This window comes from Sinohyriopsis cumingii, chromosome 3 (genome assembly GCF_028554795.1).
Source record: "Sinohyriopsis cumingii isolate HCF-2022 chromosome 3, ASM2855479v2, whole genome shotgun sequence".
NCBI lineage: Eukaryota > Metazoa > Mollusca > Bivalvia > Unionida > Unionidae > Sinohyriopsis > Sinohyriopsis cumingii.
Window position 1 is genome coordinate 82,753,614 of NC_142963.1, and position 24,182 is coordinate 82,777,795.

The 24,182-nt window shown below is 34.1% G+C and overlaps 1 protein-coding gene across 1 annotated transcript in view; it reads left to right on the plus strand.

Moving 5' to 3' along the window:
- LOC149803205 (zinc finger CCHC domain-containing protein 24-like) overlaps window positions 1–24,182 on the plus strand; it is an 86,369-nt gene that overhangs the window by 46,973 nt on the left and 15,214 nt on the right. Inside the window, exon 3 of the mRNA XM_089952829.1 lies at window positions 22,675–22,839. Within this exon, the coding sequence (XP_089808955.1) occupies window positions 22,675–22,839 (165 nt within the window). The remainder of the gene's footprint in view (window positions 1–22,674; window positions 22,840–24,182) is intronic.

Below are 24,182 nucleotides of genomic sequence, written 5' to 3' on the forward strand. Positions count from 1 at the left end.
TATCCCCTCCTCTCTATCCAGCTATTTTCATGGTGTCAGACTTAAAGTGATGTCACCAGTAGGCATTATTAGTGACATTTCCAGTGATTGAAATTTCATTGAAACTCCTTTAGAACTGTGGTGAAAGATAGCAAGGTAACCAAGCAATTGAGTACTTGGATTTCAAAAAGCTTTTATTTCACAGATATGTTTTTTTTAATTATGGAGAAGCGAGTTCTAGAGTTTGTAGTGAACTTAAAATTCCTGACTTGGCATTCTGAGATTTCATCAAGGATTTGCAGTAAAATCACAGCATCAATATTTTACCAAGTGAACATTTTGCTAATCGAAAAATAACAAAACTGAGTTTTGATGTTAACTCGTTACCCTTGGAGATTTTTGTCATTTTCACCTGAAATGGGAGTAGGAAATGCATTTAGGTGGTTACTTTTGAATACATCCAGATGCATCTTATTCCAAAGAGATATTTGTTTAGCCAGATGCCTAGTTGTTTCAGAAACATTGTTTTTCATTGGCTATTTTGCTAAAGAGTAAACGTTTTTTTGGGTTTTTTTGTTGCTTATTGGACCCATAAGTTTTGGGTCCTGGACACTTTTTACTCCAAATCCCCAGCTTATCCAAGTTTTTGCAAAGGTTCACCTGTCTGTGTGCAGTTCAGAATGGTCTAGCTTAGATCTCAGACCTCCGATTCCAACAACAGGAGAATTTTTTGTGTAAAAATTTGGGTTCAAAATAATACATTTTTCCCTCTGTAATTTGTGTTGATAGTAGAACGTCAAGATTAATAGATATCATTGTAGAGCTACATCTGTCTACTTTTCTGTAATACCACCCACTTTAGTGTATCATACATGACCTACTTTGGTGTATCTTGAATGATCTAGATGCTAGAGAACTCGGAAGTAGGGTACAACCTCATGTCGCATAAACATGGCATCAGCGGTTAACGAATTAACAGTTTTTCCACAAAATAAATGTCCCTAGTTTTTGGAAGAAAAAATGATATCCTGTTCTGTTGTAAATTAATAATGTCAAAAGCAATGTTTTAACAGAATGAGATGGTTGCTGAAACCTCCTGGAGTAATTTAGGCCAAAAAAGTGATGAACTTGTGCAAGAAACTCTTTAGCGAGAACTACTCCCAGTGCAGTTAAAAATAATGAATATTCAGCCATCAACAAATCCCATTACCCCCCACTACCCACTACCAGTTTTCTCGATGTCCAGCAGGTATCACATCTGCATCTTAATTTTCTTGAGGTCCTTCGGTAACTTCTGCTTATAGTGCTGTACATGTTTTTGGACCCCATTGTGCAAGAGTTTTCAAGGGAGAGGTTAAAGGTGATCTTGAATTAGAGCATTCAAAAGCAGAACAAATGATTCTGAAACATCAGATATATAAAACAATTAAATCATATAAAAGATATAAAGAAAGAATACATTTTCATACTGGAATAGCTCTACAGCTGAAGATTGTTTCCGTAAAGTGGACAGCTTGCAGACAAAACTAGTCCGTATCGTGACAGTACAAAGAATTTGGGCTATGCATGTAAGTAACCTGATTGTAGTCAAATCAGCAATCAGAGAACTTGAGGGAATCAGTTTCGTCACCAGTGGCACATTATACATGCAGCTTTGGGTGAACCAAACTTAGATTTTGAAATAGTTTATGCAGAAAATATACAGCCCCAGGTAATGCTGTACATGGCAATAAAACCTATGTTCATTTTTGCTCATATGTTATATTTTTGTGACAGTTATATGCCTTGTAGATTTATAAATATTGATCAATCATTCAGATCTTTTAGGTAGCACTATGCAGTTTTGTATATTGCATAGCATTAGAATTTTCAAGAAAAAGAATTTTCCCAGATTTCCTCATTGGTTATACTGGGTGTTTAAAAATAAAACTTGTATATCGTGGGTATTGTTCAAAGAATCGTCAATACCCTTTATTTTGATGTATGATTGATGGGTGTAATGTGGGTTTTGGAGTATGCAGCTTGGCCTCACTTCAGATATGCACCTATAAAAAAATTGCTGGTTTTGCTTGGTCATTTTCACATCTTAGACTTAATAGATAATTATAACAAAAGAACCCACGACGTTTTTACATTTTATGTATTTAGTAATTCACTCTTTAAGCTTTGAAAAGTTGGTAATGTCTAGTCTGGCAGATTGAATTTCCCTATTTTAATAACTGCTAAAGATAGTGTACTTTAAAGCATTTCAAGCTGATTGTTTTTAGCACAAGGAGCACCATAGATTTTAGTTAGCAGTGTGCTTAGATCATGTACAATCTCCACAAGTACAATATCCAAAAAAATTTCAGCCACAGTACAGGAAAGTAACAGAGAAGTATACCAGCATTCTCTCCATTGTGCATGTTGCAAATGTAAACAATTTCACCTTACACCCACCACTGTCTTAGAAATTCACAATATTTGTAGAGCATCCCCATAAAGAACACATAGTTAATATTACAATATGATTTGATTATGGCAGTATGGCTGAAACATTTAAGCCACAAGCATCAAAACAGTACTTTTAAATAATTCTCCATTATTTTCCCCCACAGAACAGTATTTATTACTATCAGAGTAGAGTCCCACACAAGCCCAGCTCCCCTCTCTCCAGTCTTATGATGAAAAGTGAGCAAGTTTAAAAATGAATGTTACATTTTGTCAAATTAGCAATCAGTGTTATGCTGAACTGATCTTATTCTAAAAGACACGAACATGAAACTTGCCATAAATGTTCCTCAGATGTCAGCAATAAATTTTACAGTTTGAAAAGGAATGAGGCTCATGGAGGTCAAAGGTTACAATATTTACTTATTGTTAAATGTAGAAAAAACGAATTTGATCTGTCATCATTTATTTCTTAATTTCAGTAGAAATAAATGAAAAGAAACATTCTCACTATATATTTCTTTCACTTAATGCAACAGTTTTAAATTTAATTTGATTTTACTACTGTATTCTAAGAGCAGGTTTCGCAGTGTAATGTATGGCAGTCGTGTAAAGTATGTCTTGAATGTTTGTCTCAAAATGTTGGGACAAAAAAATCTTTTATTGTTATGTGCATTACATGTCTTTCAGATGGAAATTTTCCAGTTTTTGTTAGCAGTCTGTTTTTTTTTATGCAGACCAATGCTCAAATTTCCATTTTTTGATAAAAATGTCTGGCAGACTTTTTTCCATTTTTTTTTTAAATAATTGGAATATTTTTTCCTGGACATAATTTGAGTTGGAAAGAAGGTAACATAATACTGAAACACCATATACTGGAAGTTAAGGACTCATGGTACTAATTCCACTCCAATGGTAAACATATGGAAACACTATCATATTCAAAATTCAATAACTTAAAATTTATGGGTGCTGATAATGACACCTATAATTCTTCATGCACATCTAACCTTGGTGCAAGCTTATGTGTGGAGAACACCATATGACCCGTGGCAATTTGTTTACATACATGTACATGAAACACGTGTTATTGATTCTGCACCAAATGAATCAGGTGCTACTTTCAGCATTGAGTACTCCTGAGTCAAGCCTGTAAAAATGCTAAAATTGCATCAGTAGAAATTTGTCAATATTTTTTTTACATTACATATAGGATAAGCTCTCAAAAGATATTTTTCCTAAAATTTTAATTTTCATTATTAACCAATTATGGACCACCAAACCTGTAAATACTCTATTTTTTCTTCACCCATTTCTAGACTGGTTCACAGTTCTTCTGTATAATTAGTACCATGTGTCCTATAACCAGATTTAAATTTTTTAGAAAAAGTTGTGTTTGACTCCTTGATATTAGAGCATAATTGTAAGAAAGAATTGGCCATGCTTGTGCATGGATAATAGTGCAATAGCATTTTATGTGATACCAATATCTATAGTTAAATTGCATCCACATTACATGTTGCTGTGTTGTATTGTACTTATTAGTGGCTTATTCTTGTTATTAAAATAATTGTTTTCTGCCTTTGTATCTTCATGTTATCTTTCTATGGCATGCATGCTACACAAAAGAAACACAAGCATGCTGACATCAGCAACTATGACATCACAGGGTATCAAATTACATGACGCATTGTATTTTCATCTCTCACTGGCTATAAGACAAGTTTTAAATGTTTTAAATTTCAAAATAAGAAGAAACTGAACTGCAATTCCCAATTATGCATAAACGCCACTCCTCCATTCTCCGAGCTGACACAATGGCCAGAAGAAAAAAGATTTTAAGACTTTGAGAAGAAGGTTCAAAGTTCATATAGTGTTTTTATCAATGTTCACAAAACACATGAAAGGTTCCATCTTGGTGTCAACGAGTGAGACACTGGTTTCTGTAAGTACTTAATCAATCAGATCTTACAAGAGAGGATCTCATCCAGTGCTATAACCTTTTATTGTTGAACAAGATCTTTCTTGCAAGAGGAAGAAAGAAAATCTGCTACTGCAGCAAGAGAGGACCAGCAAGGCTTAATGCACTTCCTAGTGCATCAATCACAAAAGATTTTCTACTCTGCATCATAGACCTTAGATATAGAATATCATCAGGCATGCACAATGCAGTTGGAAACCTTGCTATAAAAAAAAATTGTCTGGCAGAGAGATCACTAGAGATGAACCAAGGATTGGTGAGAAGTAGAGTACTTCTGTGTTTGTTAGAGAAAATTGATTGTGAGAACAGGGATCGAGTTCTATGAAGCATAGATGTGAACACTCCTTCACTGAAGGATCCACGAATTTTCTGTGATGTTCAACCAGGCCTCTGCGAAGGTCAACTGCTGAGCTCCTTATGCAACTTCTTTGACTATCAGGCAGTATCACTTCAACATTTGGGCTTAGGGCACATTTCAGGGTGAAGGTGATAGACTTCATTGGAAGCCATGTCAAATGACCAAGTTTCTTTGACCACTTGTGATAATTGGCAAGAAGGATTTGATGATAATTTATTGGGAGCATGTAACTTATCCTCAGAAAATTCATTAAATTCCTGTGAATGTACAATAAATGACAAAACATCTACATCTCCCTGTTCCAAAGTTTGGTGGGAAGCAAGAAATGAATTCCAGGTTATCCCCACACAGAAGGCTGAGAAGTAGGCACATGGAGGACTCAAGGTACTAATTCAACTCCAATAGTAAACATATGGAAACACTATCATATTCAAAATTCAATAACTTAAAATTTCTGGGTGCTGATGATGAGACCTATAATTCTCCATGCACATCTAACCTTGGTGCAAGCTTATGTGTGGAGAACACCATATGAGCCATGGCATTTTGTTTATTTACATGTGCATGAAACACATGTTATTGATTCTGCACCCAATGAATCAGGTGCTGCTTTCATTATTGAGTACTCCTGAGTCAAGCCTGTAAAAATACTAAAATGGCATCAGTACAAATTTGTCTATATTTTTTAGAAATTATATATAGGATAAGCTCTCAAAAGATATTTTTACTAAAATTTTAATTTTCATTATTAACCAATTATGGACCACCAAACCCGTAAATACTCTATTTGTTCACCCATTTCTAGACTGGTTCACAGTTCTTCCATATAATTAGTACCATGTGTCCTATAACCAGATTTAAATTTTTTAGAAAACGTATTTTACTCATTCATATTGAGAGCATAATTGTAAGAAAGAATTGGCCATGCTTGTGCATGGATAATAGTGCAATAGCATTTTATGTGATACCAATGTCTATAGCTAAATTGCATCCACATTACATGTTGCTGTGTTGTATTATACTTATTAGTGGCTTATTCTTGTTATTAAAATAATTGTTTTCTGCCTTTGTATCTTCATGTTATCTTTCTATGGCATGAAGAATTATAGGTGACATTATCAGCACCCATAAATTTTAAGTTATTGAATTTTGAATATGATAGTGTTTCCATATGTTTACCATTGGAGTGAATTAGTACCGTGAGTCCTATATGCGACCTATACCATAATAGGAGCTTGTTGTTTCCATGGTTACCACGTGCATCCAGGGTATCAATTTGGTGGTTTTTACATATGACAATCATAATGGAGTCTTTTTATCATGGTTTGCATGTGGTTTTGGAGAAAAATTCTATACAAAAGACAGATGGGGATGGTTTTATACACTGGAGAGTGGAAGTAGATAGCTTAGGCCATAGGGAAAAGAGCATAGTATGGCCTGATGGCAGAATTTCATATGATGGTACCCACAGATTGGCCTATATGGTTAAATACCATTTAACACATGCAACAATTCCCCAAAAGGGGGTGGGGGAGATTTTATATGTAAGCCACTTATGTCACAATCACTTATGTATCAGTACTGATCATTTAACTTTAGAGACACACTCAGCAGATCAAAGCAGAGAACATTGTAAAAATAAGGACTGTGCACAAAACTGCACATGCTGCATTGCCTCAACCTGTAAATTGAATTATTACATGTCGAGTCACATTGAATATCAATTATACCGGTCTTATTTCTTATCCATGAATTAAACTCCTTGACACCTATTCTATGTTCAGCTTGTTTCTCATATTGGTACATTACATTTTTGGGCAAACAGTATTGGAACTTTTCTGCATCCCGTTTGTTGAGGGAGCAGGGAGGGATATTTTCACTTAAAATAATAGTTTTCAACCCTTCATTCCCAATATAAGTCTGCAAAAGTCTGTATTGCATTCTTTACACAGGCAGTTTTTCTTCCCCAACCTCTCTTCATACAGTTGAAACATTCTTGATGTATAACTGCATGGTGAACATACTGCTCTCTTCCACCAAACCAGATCTCTTTTTTATTCATGTACCAAGTCCCATGATAGAAAACCTTTATACTCAGGGTGTTGCAACTTGTGGTCTCAGAACACATTATTCCAAATCCCAGCATTTGATTACTGCGTGCATTAAGCGATATGTGTTTTGTTCACCATATATGTTGTTGTGAAATAAATGAAAACAAGCTTCATGTCAGAAATATGGTTTCATATTTGAAACAAAAGCTATTTATAAAACCTACATTGCTCTCTTCTTGCCATCAAGTAATAGTAAGGAATCATTTAGCTGTAAATTAGAGCTTGCTATTTAGTTTGCCAAATCAAGGTGTATTACCTCCCCTTTGAGTGTAATTGAGTGATTGCAATGTTTGCTTTGTTTCTCTTTTGTTCAATAATGTATGCATTTTTTCAGCTTTATATTAAAAAGTAAGTAATTTAACACTGCTTATAGTGGAAAGTAGCCACAGTAATGATTTTGAGACTTTTTCTTAACTTTTTATGAGCTTTGGGTAAATGTAGGTATATATTTTATGTGTTAGACAACTTCAATATGCAATTCAATTCTATTACTTAAATTTAACAAGTAGTGTATTCAGTGACAAGTTTAATCAGTGTCTGCATATTGCATAGAGATATGAACTTGTCTTGGCATAGCAAAGTTTTTCACACATTTCTCCACCTCCAGCATACTTGATAGCTTGAGACATAACAGTTTGTGCATACACTTTCTGTCTCCAACATCAATGTCAGCATTATAGGAACTTTGGATAGCTTTTTCAAATTTGTCTCTTGTTGTCCTTATGTAACATACCTCATGTTGATGTGTTATTTGGGTTGATACACATTACCCCCCCCCCCCCCCCCGTTGTGGGGAACATTACCAGGCTTGAAGAAATTACTCTGTCTATTCTTTGCTTATTCACCCTTCCCCATAGTTTTATACTAAAAAGTAGCACTATGTTATTTAATTATTCAGTATAATAAAGCTTATGGAACTCTTCCTTGGCTTTTATACCTTTTTATTAACATTTGGGGGTCATGAATCACATGTGATGATAGTTTAAATAAGTTTGGAATGTCAGCATCTCTTGATGCTTCATGGGTGTGTGTATTTGTTTTAGTCACAAAAGGGCAATGGCCTCTTATCATTTTGACCTGTCATGTGGCCCACTTATTTGTTTTGTTTGATTGATGTGAATAGGGATGCACTGCATCTTATTTCTGTGAGAGTCAGCAAGAAAAGAAATGCAATTTTGAAATTTAAAACATTTGTTGGTGCAAGTTTATGTGTGGAGAACACCATATAACCCGCGGCAATTTGTTTACATACATGTGCATGAAACACATGTTATTGATTCTGCACCAAATGAATCGGGTGCTACTTTCAGCATTGAGTACTCCTGAGTCAAGCCTGTAAAAATGCTAAAATTGCATCAGTAGAAATTTGTCAATATTTTTTTTACATTACATATAGGATAAGCTCTCAAAAGATATTTTTCCTAAAATTTTAATTTTCATTATTAACCAATTATGGACCACCAAACCTGTAAATACTCTATTATTTCTTCACCCATTTCTACACTGGTTCACAGTTCTTCTGTATAATTAGTATTGTGTGTCCTTAATTGTGAAGGTGGGAATTGTTACTTGTTTCATTCATTCATTTTGATGCTTTGAGTAATGTCTCGGACTCTCAGATCTTTTCATGGCTTCTTCGGGATTGATATTTGCTGAAAGAGGAAAATGTATGGATATAACTAACATGATCAATCAGTAAAAAAATCTGTTCAGATGGAGCTGATAAGAAGAAAAGACCATAATAAGGAGTTTTTTTTCAGAATATATTCGGAAATTGGAGGAACCTGGACTTGCCTGGTGCTTTAACTGCAACAAAAAAAATTAATTCTGGATTAGTTGGAAAAAAAAGTGCTGCCTAACCATGTTAAAATGAAGAAGCACAGACAGGGAAGATAGATTTAAATACACAGTTTTTCAGTCACTTTCATCTTTGAAAATGGTAGTGACAGCCTCAGGCCAAAAGAAAATGTTTCTGTTCAGCCAACCATCCCAGTTTTTGGTTGCCGACCCAAGCACCCTTTTCACACCATGGGATTTAAATAAAATTTAAAGAACAAAAACCCTGTAAGTAAATAAGCACATCTACCTGAGCTGGTTTAGCCCAGTACCTGAAGTGCTTAGTACATTATATATACTAATCATTACAATATGATATTTATATTATATATACTAATCATTACAATATGGTATTTATATTATATATACTAATCATTACAATATGGTATTTATATTATATGTACTAATCATTACAATATGATATTATATTATATATACTAATCATTACAATATGATATTTATATTATATATACTAATCATTACAATATGATATTTATATTATATATACTAATCATTACAATATGATATTTATATTATATATACTAATCATTACAATATGATATTTATATTATATATACTAATCATTACAGTATGATATTTATATTATATATACTAATCATTACAATATGATATTTTTATTATATATACTAATCATTACAATATGATGTTTATAACACCTTCCTATCCTAAGATTGAAAACAGTGCAGTAGGAAAAACTGTGGTTTTTTTTTTACCTATTAGCAGTCATCCCAGCCCATTCAGAAGACATTTTCATACAGCTGAAAGGAGTATCAACAGTTATTCACAAGTGACTTGTCAAACAGTGAAAGTGTGTTTACACATTAACCCCTGGATGAGTGTAGGTGGCAGGAGGTAGTAGCCTACTGCTGAGCTCTGTAGCGTCAAGGTCATGTATGATACACTAAAGTGGGTGGTATTAGAGAAAGGTAGACAGATGTAGCTCTACAATGATACCAAATAATATGAAATTTCTAGTTGCACTATAAAATACAGAGGGGGAAACCTAATCTTTTGGACCCGATTTTTTTTTTCCACCCAAAATTTGTCCATGCTCAGAATCCAATTTTGTGTCTGGATTTTAGCCTTTTTGGTCTCAGATCTAAGGCAGACTGGTATAAACTGCAAACAGACAGATGAACCTTTGCAAAATGTATGATAAGATGGGCATTTGGAATAAAGAGTGGTGTTGATATGAAAATAATGGGTCCATTAAGCCAAAAGAAAACTCCCAGAACACCTCCAACTTTTACCCTTTTGCTCATGCACAAGCCAGAAATGATGAAAAACGATGCTTCTAACACAACTAGGCATTAGATTATTGGAAAATCACCTGAAAGTTGATGTATTTGTATGTATTCAGAAATAGCTTTCAAAATGAGTTTCCTACTCAAATTTCAGGCGAAAACGACAAAACCTCCAGGGGTTTTGTGTTAACAAATTCAGTACACCTGTCCCTGACATTTTATAGTTCCACCTTTTTGTTAGGAAAAAAAAATGATTGAAGCAGTGATCACACATGCAAATGTATGTATATGTGTTTGTGTGTGTAATATGGTTTAAAGGCACAGTAATGACTATGTGTTGGCAATTAAAGATAAAATTCTCAAAATGTAGATATGAAAAAGTGCAGAAAACAACTTTGATAAACTATTCCATTTCAACATGAAGTATTGATATATTAAAGAGAAAAGGCAGAGGTTTTAAAATTTTGTAGAATGTATATAAAATAAAAGATAAAAGTAACAGATACAAAATGCCTCAAATACAGATCAAAATTTGTTATACAAATCATATTTCCATAAAAGTTGCAATATTTCCTATGGTACAGTGTGATCCCACTATAGCATGCTTCGTTATAACATGAATTCAGATATAACATGGTCGTGGTTTTTCTCCCAAAATTTCATATACATGTATTTTTCTCGTACACAAAAAAGTCTTTCTTAAAAGTACAAAAAACCCGTAAAAAGTTGATTACCATTTTGGGTAAGAGATCGCTTATAAATGAATAATACAATACAATCATGGTGTGGCTCCTGAAATTTTATATGTATTTGTCTCGTACACAAAAAAAATAGTTTTTTCTTCTTAAAAGTACAAAAAATAATGTGTAAAAAGTTTATTCTGGGATTGCGTAGGGCTTCGCCAATGTCACAAGCTTGTATTTTTTTCTTCTTATTGGCAGCAAATATACCATCTGGCGATTTATTTTTTATTGATGATATTGTTGGCTGTTTAAACTTGTATATACAACAATTTGGTTTGGAGTGGAGAATTTCAGAGACATGAAAGGAAGCCGCAAACTTGATATAAAATGCTCTGAAATTTATCTTTTGTTACATAAACAATTTTTTTTTATCCATATTGACAAACAATCTAAACAGTGCGTTGTTAAATCATAATCCGCTTATCTTGACATCTAGTATGAATACTTTATGTTGTGAGATATCACCTTTTTTGTTGTTGACATTTCTGGCAACAGATCAACCAGATGATGCATTATCTTGTAATCTATCTTTCATCAGTTTTTTGGCCGATCGCTAGTAATTAATATATTTACATAGACTGACATTTTTTATGTGGATGGCAAGTAAAATTCCTCTCTTCACTCAGAATTAGATCCCTCACATTTTCTGTAGTAATCCCGGTCATCAGACCAGAAACTTCCGTTGACCCTTTGTTACATTTCTGACGCATGCGTGGAGGCAGCTTCACTCCGCTACCACAAATGTAAAAAAACAAAAAACAAAAAAATCTTACTTGTTGGTTTATTCAATAGACAGGGAGGAACAGTAACTAGAATAGACCAAATGATGGCCAATTCCTTTTTTAAAATGTCCAGATCAAATAGTTTGCTGAAATTTCAAAGGAAACAGAATACCTTTGTTGTGAAAACGTACTTAGCAGATGGAAACCAAAAATCTGTCTCAATCATGCAGGACAATTATTTGATGTTGCTGCCACAATAAGAAATGGGCATTTCTTTGGTTCTCCAAAGCTGTCCTTTTGCAGTGATTTCAATAACGCATGCACCCTTCATCAAAGAAAGCAGGCTAAAATCTTTGACAAAAACAAAACGTTTCTTCAGAGGGTGTCAGTACCAAACTTAAATAAAAGCAATGGAATCATGGATTTTTGCATTTTCCAACATGACTGAAACACGTTAACTGTGCCGTGAAAGTTTCCTTTTTGCAAGGAAAAAGTTTATGCTTACAAATGCCAACAACAATGGCTTAAAACACAAACTAAATTTTACTGACTGAAAAGTACATGTGCTTCGTCATTCATTACGTGATTGTGCTGTTTTTCCACTGAATTCTGACCAATATGACCTGTGACAAAATTATTGAATATTTTAAATCTGTATGTGTGCATATTTTCGATGTAATCACTTGTATTGTGGATTCAGTATATGTGATGAGATTTGCGTTTGAGTAGTGTTGATACTCTATTCATGCTATACATTAGACATGTATATATAAACAATATACATGTATATGTACCAATTTGTGGCTCTCTAGATAAAGTAAAATATTATAGATGCCTTCTCTGTTTTCACTACAGGTGTATTTCTCATTTAATATGCATCGATTTAAGATGGTAAATGTCCCGATGAAGCACGTATTTTACCGCCTGCATTTATTACTTACCCCCACCCACCCTGCGCCAATTTTTTGGGGTACATGCTTCATTTTCTTCAGCTAATTGACCTGGTTGCTTATAACACGGTTTGGTCGGGTTCTGTGGCTCCCAACTACCTTGTTATAGCGGGGTCGCACTGTTGTAAGGGTGACAACATAAAATGGCTGATTATGTCATGAAAAATCCATCTATTTTAAGATGATCACTTGAAGATGATTGCTTGTGAAATGTCAAGTATTTAACTCTTATAAAGAAATGAAACAATTTTTACCTGGCTAATGGACCAATAAATAATTCAAAATAAATTTAAAAATGTAGTGGTCTGTGTGCATCTTCATCAGCCATAAATATTTTGCCAAACAAATTACAGACAACACCATGTCTTGTTTTTTTAGGTCAGGCATAATTGATTGGCTTTGTTTACATGCATACACTGGTTTGCCATTGTTGAAGGATATATGCACTTGGAAGGTAAATGAATATGTAATTTGTAAACTACCATATATTCTTGCTTATAAGTCGAGTCAGTTTGCAAACAGCAAAGATCCTGATCTTCTGTAGTATAATGCACAGCAGATCAGGGTCTGTTTATTTGTCCTACTAATTACTCCTAACAAATTGCACAGACCCAGATCTGCCGGTGCATTATGCAGTGCAGATCTAGGTCTTTGCAAGTTGCAGCTGGCCTTATCTTATAAATAAGTATATACGGTAAACCACTGTACAAGTGAATATAATTTCTTAAATGACTTGGACAAAAATGGTAGTCCCGTTTGCCAAGTCATGTGCATGATGCATGATTAGAAAATTGCTTGGTGCTTTTGATAATTGTGTTTGTTCATCGTCATTACCTAAAGAAATTTTTTAAAATTTTACCACATCATTGACTGTCAAAAGAAGAGACTTTTTGGATTACACAATATAAAAAAGTGGTCTGATCATCGAAAAAGGTAGGGATTACACCAAAATCCAAACGAAATTGAATGTAAACCGTCATGAATACGCATTAGTGTCCTATTCATATTAATTTCATTTATAGTCAAAATGATTGATTTAATTGCATATATATATATATATATATATATATATATATATATATATATATATATATATATATATACACTGCACATCACAGTGTGTGGTTGCAGTTTGCAAAATAACTTGCCCATAGGCCCATATCACTGCAAGTGATGGGCAAAAATTTTGCTACACTTTCAGGAGTGCAGAAGTTTTGTCTAAATCAAATAAGCTGCAATATTTATAGTATGAACATTTTTATGTGCAGTAAAAACTGTTATTATATGCTCATTTTTTTCTCCGTTAACTTTACATTGTCAGAATTGTTCAGTATTGCCCAATACTGAACTCGTGAAAATACACATATTGCATTCATGTGCATAAAGGAACTACTTTCTATTGTAATCAAACAATGGACGCAGACGCCAGCACTTTTGATTTGTAAACAAATCATGTACACTCACGTAAGAGGCGCTTTACATTGTGGTTGTTTAAATTTGTTTCTGAATGAACTGAAACAGATGTTTCATGGACTGCCACATACCAGCTACTTTGGCACATTCCGCATTGATACAATGTTTCGGATTTAGGCTAGCTACAGTATACAACAGATGCAAGAAAGGGTCCTTACAAATAACATACAAATGATAAGTCATATACTGTCTTCTTTAGCTGGTGATAAGAATGGCAGAAAAATATACTTACAGTTTTACATCCTGAATTTCCTCAAATTGTACTTTCTTAGTTCTGCAAATCGAATTACATGAGCAATGTCATAGGTTCTCAATCTTGATTACACATTTTGAAATTGTACTGTAATTTCGATGACAAGTGCAATTACATCCTCCTTACTGCACTCAGAATAAAATAAGCATTAAATTCCATAGCATCTTTTTGATAATTGCCATTGAAAAACTTCATATTTTTCCCACATTATGATTTCAAACATTCAATGACAGAAATTTGCAGATGTCAACACGTATTTCCCTTGCTTCTTCAATCCTTTGTATTTGATGTGGAATAGTCACATATAAATCCAGTCCAAAATCATGAAATTTCGTAGAATCGAAAAAAATGATACAATCTATTAATTCCAGATCAAATGGAAAAGTTGTTGCAATGCGCATTCAGTCACAATATGACTCCAAATTTCAATTTTAACTAGACACGCCATTTTCTTTCGAAAGTTATGTCGAGCGCTTGACTAAGTTCAAATTTACCTGGGCGGAGTTATGTGCGGAGTAATGATGTTGTTGTTGTGTAACGATGAAAATGCGCTTGTGTATTTAGTTTGGAATGTGGCATACATTCAGTTACTTTGTTTTGTGTAGTGTATTTTGCTAATATAATTAGGCATTAGGGAGAATAATTTTTTTCAGCATATAACAAAAAGGTTACTGCATTTGTATGGGAAAATATGAACTCGTTTTGTCGGATGGATATACTGCACTCCCAAGTTGTGTAGTATTTCCATTCGAAAACCTCATTCATATTTTCCCATACAAATGCAGTAACCTATAAATATGAGTGACTGCATTGTAAAAATGGGGATAAACTCCTCTGACCTTTATTTAATCCAATGACCAATTGTAAGTTCTATAAAAAAAAAACAACAAGAGGCTAGCTACTGGTATCTGAAATTGTTTAGGTATGCTTTTAGTGTTTCACATTGTAAACCAAGACTAAAAGTACCTGTCGAGTATTCCAGCACTTAGCCTGGTTCCCGGCCATATCCAACTGTATGAACGACTGTCTGTGTCATGGGAACAGAGACACCACTGACATTTATGTAATCATTTGTAACAATGATGACTTGAATACTGAAGATTGTTCTGATCAAAAACATGCAAAAAGACCCCCAGCCCCCCGAAGGATTCTGTCTACCCGGTTTGTATATAGTGACAGATGGTACAGTCCATAAACTAGGCTAATACATGTCGCAAATTTGCCACCTTGTAATGGTAGTGGTCACTGGTCGAGTGTATTGTTTGTTTTTGAGTTAATCCGTATTGTCTGGGACCCATACAAAATTTTCCATATGGACTGGATATGGAATCCATTTGTACTTTTGCAGAAATATCCATATGGACATTTTTATTCTATAGCTGAACCACTCTTATGGATTTCAGTGTATCCATATGGAAATGTTATGGATTTCTTACATATTTTGTATGGAAACTCCCATGGAATATGCAAATTAGTCCATGAGATCTATAGGTTGTCCATATGGAATTTGGCAATAGTCCATATGAAATTTGTGAATAGTCCAGATGGAATTTGATAATAGTCCATCCCGTACAAAATTGTCCAGGCTGACGACAGGTTTTTTAAGCGCTTTCTGCCTAAACCATAAAAAATCTGCTTCAGATTTCTATTAAACTGCCTAATGATTCTTAGACATTATTGGGAATCGATGATAAATATTCACAATAATTTTTTTAATGAATCATAAATTTTATTTTGACAGATATTATCAAATAAAGTTTAGGTTTTTCTTGTTCTCATTTTCTTTCCTGCATACAGAACCTAGTCCATGATGGCATCACCTGTCTTTTTCATTTCACTGAAAGTTTGGCGAGATTTCACAATTATTTTGACCAAAATTTTCATTGAAATTGTGATGGGATCTCACTAAAATTTCACTGACAAAAATTTTGGCCAAAGCTTTCACTCAAGTTATGGCAAGATCTCTAACATTTCATTGAAAGTTTTGTGAGAGTTTACTAAAACTCGGGGGGCCCTGAGTGGCCAAGTGGTCTAAAGCAGACTGATTTTTGATTAATGTACAAACTATGATGCTGTTGTGGTCTCTTGAATTAGTCTACAGTTCCATAAGCAACCGTGACAAATGTTTATCATGATATAATTGCTCTTATTTTTCACTGAATTCTAACACAGAGAATATTTTGATAATAAACACAATAATGCCATTCATGATATTGAAGGATGATTCTAATTGTGGGCCAAGAAAATTCCACAAAGATATGACTATCTTTGATAGACATGGGTATCTGGCAACAATTCCCACCAGTGATCTATACGTTGTCCCTCCTTAAATTCTGGAAATTAATCAGTTTCAATTTATATAACTCATATTTAGCATGCTAGCCACTACTGTAAAGCTCTTTATGGTACAAAAAGCAAAATGCTAGTCCTGGCGTTCACCTTTCATACAGATTGACCAATTATGTTCCCATCGACTTTGCATTCAAGCTATTCTCATTGCCGCACATTTTTAAAATGGTTATTCAGACTCGTATCCTGCTCAAAAATTTTAATTGCCATGTTTAACAAGCATACTCATTCCTATCAGTTTCCATTACATACTGATTCATTGGGCAAGTACAAAATTTTGACCAATCAGCACGCTCTTTACGGCAATCATGTGTTAACTAATAAACAGAACAAATACTTTTTAGAAAGCTTGTTGTGGAATGGGACCGGATAGAGCATTGTTTAAAAAAAATAAACAGTTTCGGAGACGATATTTAAATAAAAGGACCATATCGAGGAAAGTCAGATTCAGGTCAGAAGAAAAGTGAAATTCTGTTTTAAAATGGAAAACAAGAAAACTTGTTTGAGGGCAGTTAAATCCAATTGAAGTTAAATACAAATACAACAACAACAACAAAAATTTGAAAAAGAAATTTAACAAGGAAAGATGTGGAAAGAAGTTATTGAGCCCAAAATGAACAATAAAATTACAGCTATGAGAAACAGGAAATATTATAGCTAGAAATCATTCAAATTGTCAAGAAACAAAAATTAAATTTTATTATTTGTTATTGATATTTTTTATTGAAATGTTAGTGATATTATTGTATTTCAATCACAAAATTTCACTGATATTTTCTGAAATTTGTGATAAAATCTCCTAAAATGCCATAATTTTAGTGAAAAAAAGACATTTGAGTGAATGTAAAAAAATCTTTTCACTGTGATTTTGCTGAAATTTCAGTCACATTTTCACGGGTATGATTTTTATGTGTGTCTTTTAATAGGAAGCAAAAAAATATTTTTCAGAGTAAACATCAGATTAAGTCCAGAATCCAGCATGGACCATTCATTCATCTTGCACTACCAGATATTAATATTATGATCATGTTTACATTTTCTCTACTTCTTTGGTTGTATCCTTGCCTGTTTTAAACATCTGTGGAAATAAATTAAAGAAAACTGACATGCATGTGTTTTCTTCAGATTATATGAGTATATATTCATCCTTCTACATCAGCTACACTGACATATACATGTACTTTTAACTCTCACCAATATTTCTATTTGAATCAGATAGGTTATTAATTCTTCAGAGAGTATTTTCCATGATACTGTAACACAAGAGCCTGCTTTCCATATGGAAAAAAGTGCTTATGGATTAAAGTTGCAACTTTATTCCATATGGAATTTTCACTTGCTGTGAAGTACTTATGGAATTGATATGGAATAAATTGTCTGATTCCACAAGTTTTTCAGTCCATATCTCTTCCATACTGATTCCTGAAGTATTCCATATGGAATCCATGAGAAATTTATGTACTGGGGTGGTGTGTGTGTGGAGGTGATTAAGGTCATTGTCTATTAAACCAGCAAGTGAGAATCTGTTTGAGGGATTTGACTGACAGTGTTAAAGGCTTGTGATGTTGTCCTCCCCCCATAAAAGTGATTACATCCCAGTCACCAAGCTGTTGTCTATTAAAGTTGGTGCCACTGGCTTGCACACTTTGTTTATAGAGTTAATCCTTCTATGTCTTCTTTGAATTAAGCCTTTGACTTTTGTCTCGAGTAAATGATTCTGTTTCTGGATGAGATAACTGTTTCTGTTTATTTCATTAATTGTTATATAGGCAATGCACATGTATAGATTTATCATATTTTCCAAAAGCCTAGTCAAAATCATCTTTACAGTTGATATTACTAATGAGCACTAATCATGTTGACGCCTAGTACCTTAATAACAATAGAAGAACTGCCATCTAAAATGAGACAAACTTTAATGCTGGAGAAAATAATTGTTGTAACTGAAAGAAGTGAAAAATAATAGACCACTCGCAGAATAGCGGTTTAAACATTAGTAAAACAAATTAAGTGTGTTATAAAGGAAAAGGGGGTAATCAGAAATGATTTGATATGCTAGGGCATGTACATATGATCTTTGAATGTAAATGTGATTTCATGTTTAATGATAGAAGTATATCTTTATTGATATTAAATTTTGTTTTCAGATGAATGCATACAATGTTTTAGCAAGAACTATTAATAGAAAATTGAATATATGTTCAGTGATTGGATATTTTTGTTTAAATTGTTCTGAACCTGGACCTTGAAAACTGGTCTTTTTGTACAAACCTGTTATGAGAGACCACCTGTCTTGAGCGACCATTATTTGTTGGCAGAACTGGCGGCCTCTCATAACAGGTTTGACTGTTATTTGTTTGGGGGGAATTTTTCGTCATTGTGTTGGCAACTAAAATAAAGAGAAAATTGACTCTAATAAAAAGTTGAATGGTCAAATAACATCAGTCCACACTGATTTTTAAGAGAAAACTGATCAGAAGCTATGGTCTGCTCCACTTTTGCTCTCGCATTACTGTCCCCAATTTTATCAACAACATCTTGCAGAAAGTTGATATCAACTGTGCCAGGCACAGGTGTGTTTGTACAAGGTTGTACTTCGGGCTGGGAACTCGGCTGCTTGGCTTTATGTGTGAGATGCCTTGTTTCAGGACCTTTGTTTAACCACTTCATCACACTTTCTACTGGCTCAGAGTCCATTGGCAATGATCCTCATCAGACAGATTGGTATGACAGAGTACTGCAAAGTGGGGTTTTAGTCTGATTCATAGAAGAAATTAACCTTTCACACTGCTGTGGAAGGTGAAAGTGTGAAGAGCAGTTCTACCTGGGTCTTCACATGCATAAACTGTTCTTTAGATTGAAGTAGCTGAGAGAGAACTACTAGTGGATGACCTGACTTTTATATGCAAAGCAAATTCGTTTAATTAATTACTCTGGCCATACTCCGAAGTTGAATATTTTGAAACAGTGGAGGTTTAGCGAGATCCTGAAATCTGTCCAATAGGTGTTGACTCGCTGAAGGAGGCTTTGAGTGTCATTGTTATCAGTGAAGGCATTTGGTAATGGAGCCTTAATTTTGATGTCTTTATACTGTAGAGTTTCTGAGTCAAACTGATAATAAAATATTGCAACAAACAGTCACTAGGTGTCACTCTCGTGGCATGCAGATGTGTGTACAGTGTGTTTACAGCATCACTCCAATATCAAATCATTTGCCTGCAATGGACAACTAACTGCAGTTACATTGCTTGAGGGCATCAAGCATTGAGGGCATGTATTTTACAAATGTAACCAGTTTCTCAACTTCTCCATGTTCGTCTGCATGTTTTGAAGACTCCAGGACCTACCCAAATGGATGACTGTTGGCTTAAAATCCATTGAAATGGCATTTACGGACCTTCTTCTGCTGGCTACACATCCAATTGACTTGATGTCAGAGTACATAATCAGTTCACTGGCTAAGATTTCTGAAATTTTCACCAGATTTGTACACCTTTTAGGACTGGGGGAATGACATTTTTATAATTTTTTGATTGTCTCTTCAAGCTGCCAAAGGTAAGGGAATTTCTTGGTTGCATCCAATACACCAAGCTCAAAGCTATGTGCTACACAGTGTGTTTTGATGACAGGGTTATCAACATAGTCTGAAAGCCATTTAGCAAAACCATTCTTTGCTCCCATATTTACACTTGAACCATCCATGTTGGCACAAACAAGGTGTGGGATGTAATGCTGTGTTATCCAAAGCATCAAAATGTATGTCAAGGTTACACAGTCCCTCTATATGCAGTAAAAAACCCATCAGAATCTAGCTTTGAAGATGTCCAACACTAGCAAGCATTGTAACTGAACTTTTATGGTCAGGGTCTACAAATCTAACAAGAATGCATTCTCGGTCTATATATGCTGAATTAGCACCTGAAAGGATGGATATGCATTTAGCTCTAGATATTTTATCCTTGACATTTTTCAGTAGGACATCAGATATACTGTTGATGAAATATATGCATGCAGTTCTGTTCATGTGATCAGTTCAGAGTCAAACTTCATTTCTGCTTTGAATCTCACAAAGAAATTCATTGATTGAAAATGATTTTCTCTGCTTTGCTATGGCATATGCTGTGTTAAATATCTTCTTGTAGTGCACGGTTTCAGGCTCACATTGTATTTATTGATCACTTTGTCCAAATCACAGAAAACTTTTTTCCCCCTCAGAGTTGGCCTTTTCATTATCAAATTTTAATGGACTTGTACTGTGTTTTTCACTTCTTTTTTTTGTGTGTATGTTGACTTTTTGTTGGTTTTCCCTGTGATAATGTGTCCTACAAATAATCCACTGGTTTTGGCTGCAGGTGATGGGTATTGCAAGATGCATTTGTTGGCCTTGAGCCAAGCAAATTTCCACAGCCATGAATCTTTCAACTCCCACTTTTATCTTATTCCTTGCCATAGTTGAGTTTAGTTTTAGCCCGTTTTGTTGACTTTTCATTCAGCTTTTCACCATTTGGTTCAAGCTTTATAGGAAAATGATTTATCGAGATGCATTCCTGGGAAAATTCATTGTAGTCACATATAATGGTTCAAGAGTCCATCAATTGGTTCAAAACAAAGGATTGCTCATGCAAGCCTTATCCTCTAGCCAATGAAATTTGTTCTAATGTAACCATTAGATGATTTTGCCGAAACTGTTACTGTCTGCTGCCATTGGTTGTCTCCATAGAGGCAATGGATGGTTTTAGCCCTAATTGATGGATTTCAGCATACACTATGTAAATACACTGTTACAACAATATGGCTTTAAAATAAGTGGCACGAAAGAGCAGAAACCAAAAAGTTTAATAAAATTCAACAAATAATTTATTTCCCTAGAACACAAAATAACATTTAAAAAGAACTTACAGTATTGTGAATTAAATGTCAAATAGTCCTAAAAGTTCTATCACAAGTCCAAATGTATGAAGTTCCAATTGAATTCCAGTGGTATTCCAGATATATTCTAACGCTGAATCTGTTGATTAATACGTAGTGTTGAATGTGTTCTTATGACAATGGCTTGGAATGTGGTGATGTGCCAAGTCTTTTGGTATATCGCAATAATATAATCCAAAATTTCCTTTGTTGGAATTCACTATAATTCCAAATTAATGATTTAGTCCAAGAATATTACTGAACAATTCATTCACTGGAATTGCTAATAAATCCAAACTAAAAACTGAACACAACAATAAGACTGATTTTATTTCAGATGTTAAGGCACGAGTGAAAAATCCCAATGTAAACAAGATTTTATACCCTTTTACTTTACCTACGTTGCAGTTTTGATTTTCCGAAAATACTTTGTCAACTTAATAGGAAATTTCCATTCTGGAAGTTTCTAAGGTCATAATCAAGACTATATCTTGCATTAAAATAGAAGTGAACAGGTTTACTATGAATAATGATCAGAATATTTAATCCACAGAAATATTATCTGTGTATTATGTTGTTTATAAAATATATGTCACTGGTCAGGTAAACTATTAAGTTGATTTTAGACAAGAGTACAGATGTACGTAGCATGTAATCATTAAGAAAAGCCAATAAACTGTACAAATTAAATGTACATAACAGTTCATTGCACATGTATGGTACTTGCTGCTAAGCATGAATGGCATTTGTGTAAACATTGCTCTGAAAAAGCAGGAATTACTGCCCATTCAAGTTACAGACCACAATTTACTTGTCCACAGACAAGTAACCTTGCAAAAGTTGCTTGTCCTTGAGAAAAAATTTCTGACTCAGACAATATCGACCTTACTTTTTTGTTACCCTGTGGCTCTTTCCTAAACTTTTCATTGTTTTGGATGAATATGCCTACTTAGCCAATCATTGTAAGTTTGAGTACAATTTTCTTGCAGTGGCGACTAAAGATGAGCTTTTATGCTATTTGAATGAGTCGATCAAAGTATCTTTTCCAGACAAAGACATTATTGAATAATAAAAAGGTCACTTTCATTGATATGTGGGAGATTGCTTCATTGTGTTGTAGATGATGTATTTTTTCTACTTGTGTGTAGTCCCGATAAACGAGGAAAGAGATCGCAGGACCCACAGGTGATAAACAACATGACAATTTCTTACATGTGGCTTGTTGATGACAAGAGGTCCTCAGCAGCAGCTGAATTGGTCTTTAGCATTTTCCTATTGTCTTTTAATGAAATTAAAGCTGGAAAGTTATATTTCAGGCAAGACCAAAAGGAGAGGGTCTGACCCCTTATCAGGGCAAAAAGCGTTGCTTTGGGGAGTACAAGTGTCCCAAATGCAAAAGAAAATGGATGTCCGGAAATAGCTGGGCCAACATGGGGCAGGAATGTATGAAGTGCCACATCAATGTCTACCCACACAAACAGGTACGGTTTTCATGATGAGGGCCTAAAGATGTGAATTTAATTAATTAATTGCATCTTTTAATTGTTCATATGTCATTAGTCCATGGAAATCAAACTTTCTTTCCTCTAACATTTTGTAAAGAGAAATCTTTTCTTACTAAAAATTTGCAAAAATGAACGTTCTTAAATCTAACATTTTTACTGATGATTACATGTATACCTAAAGCAATTAATAAAAAGTGTACAGAAAATTATGGACAATATTGCAATCCGTATTGCACCACTCAATAACTCCATCATGATAACTCGTAAACCTACTTATAACACAGGGTAAGACAATCCCATTTTTTTATACTTGAAATACCAAAAAAGTGTTTGATATCTTACTTGAGGAAACTTGTATTTTGGCACTGATTAAAAAATAGATCTGCTTTGTATTTTCTCTATAATTACATCTTTTGTTGCAAATCAAATAAAGCAAATGGAATAACAAAAGTTAAAAGGTATGTAAATCTGGTTTAAGAGGTAGTATCTCTGGTTTTCTGTCAGGTCAACTCATTTCAGTTGATTAGTTGAACACTTACAAATATTATTACATATGTAATATAATTAAACTTATGTTAATTTGCCTACTTGTTCACAAATGTGATCAAAGATAGCAAGGCAACCAAGCAGACTGATTACTTGTTGAACTGTAACTCTTTGCTTCACAGATTGGGTTCACTGTAGTCTCAGAGTTTGTGTGAACTTAAAATCCCTGAATTGACACTTGGAGATTTCCTTAAGGATGAGAAAAAGTTCCACTATTGCTTGCGCTGAAATCATGGCATCAGTATCTAAGAAATAAATGTTCCTGTTTTTTTTTAAAAGGCATTTACTTTGGTCGTGAATCATCATAAAAAAGCAATTGATATAATAAACAGTGAATGCTGTTGAAACCAGTTGGAATGGTGTTAATGATTTTTTCAGAGGATGGGCATCTTGAAAATAATGGCAATTTATACAGAAAAGAGAACCATTTTATTAGAAAAGTGCTTTATTGACAACTTTTCCAACATGATAATAAAAGAAGAGCATTCAGTCATTAAACAGCACCCTTGCCTATCCTTCACCATTTATTCTGTGGCCACAGTGATAGCATCACTTATTTTGGGAGGGAGGCCCTCCAATTACTTGCACCATCACTTCTAGTACAGTATGTGTTTTTGGACCCTGCTGTACATGAATTATAGAGGAAACAAAAGTGTTGTCTTTGATCAAGTCAAAAGAGACCAACAATTTCATTTTCTGGAGAGGGTCCTGTGATTGTTTAGAGAAAAAAAATGTGTGGCCTATAAAAAACTTCGAAAAAAAACCATCAATAT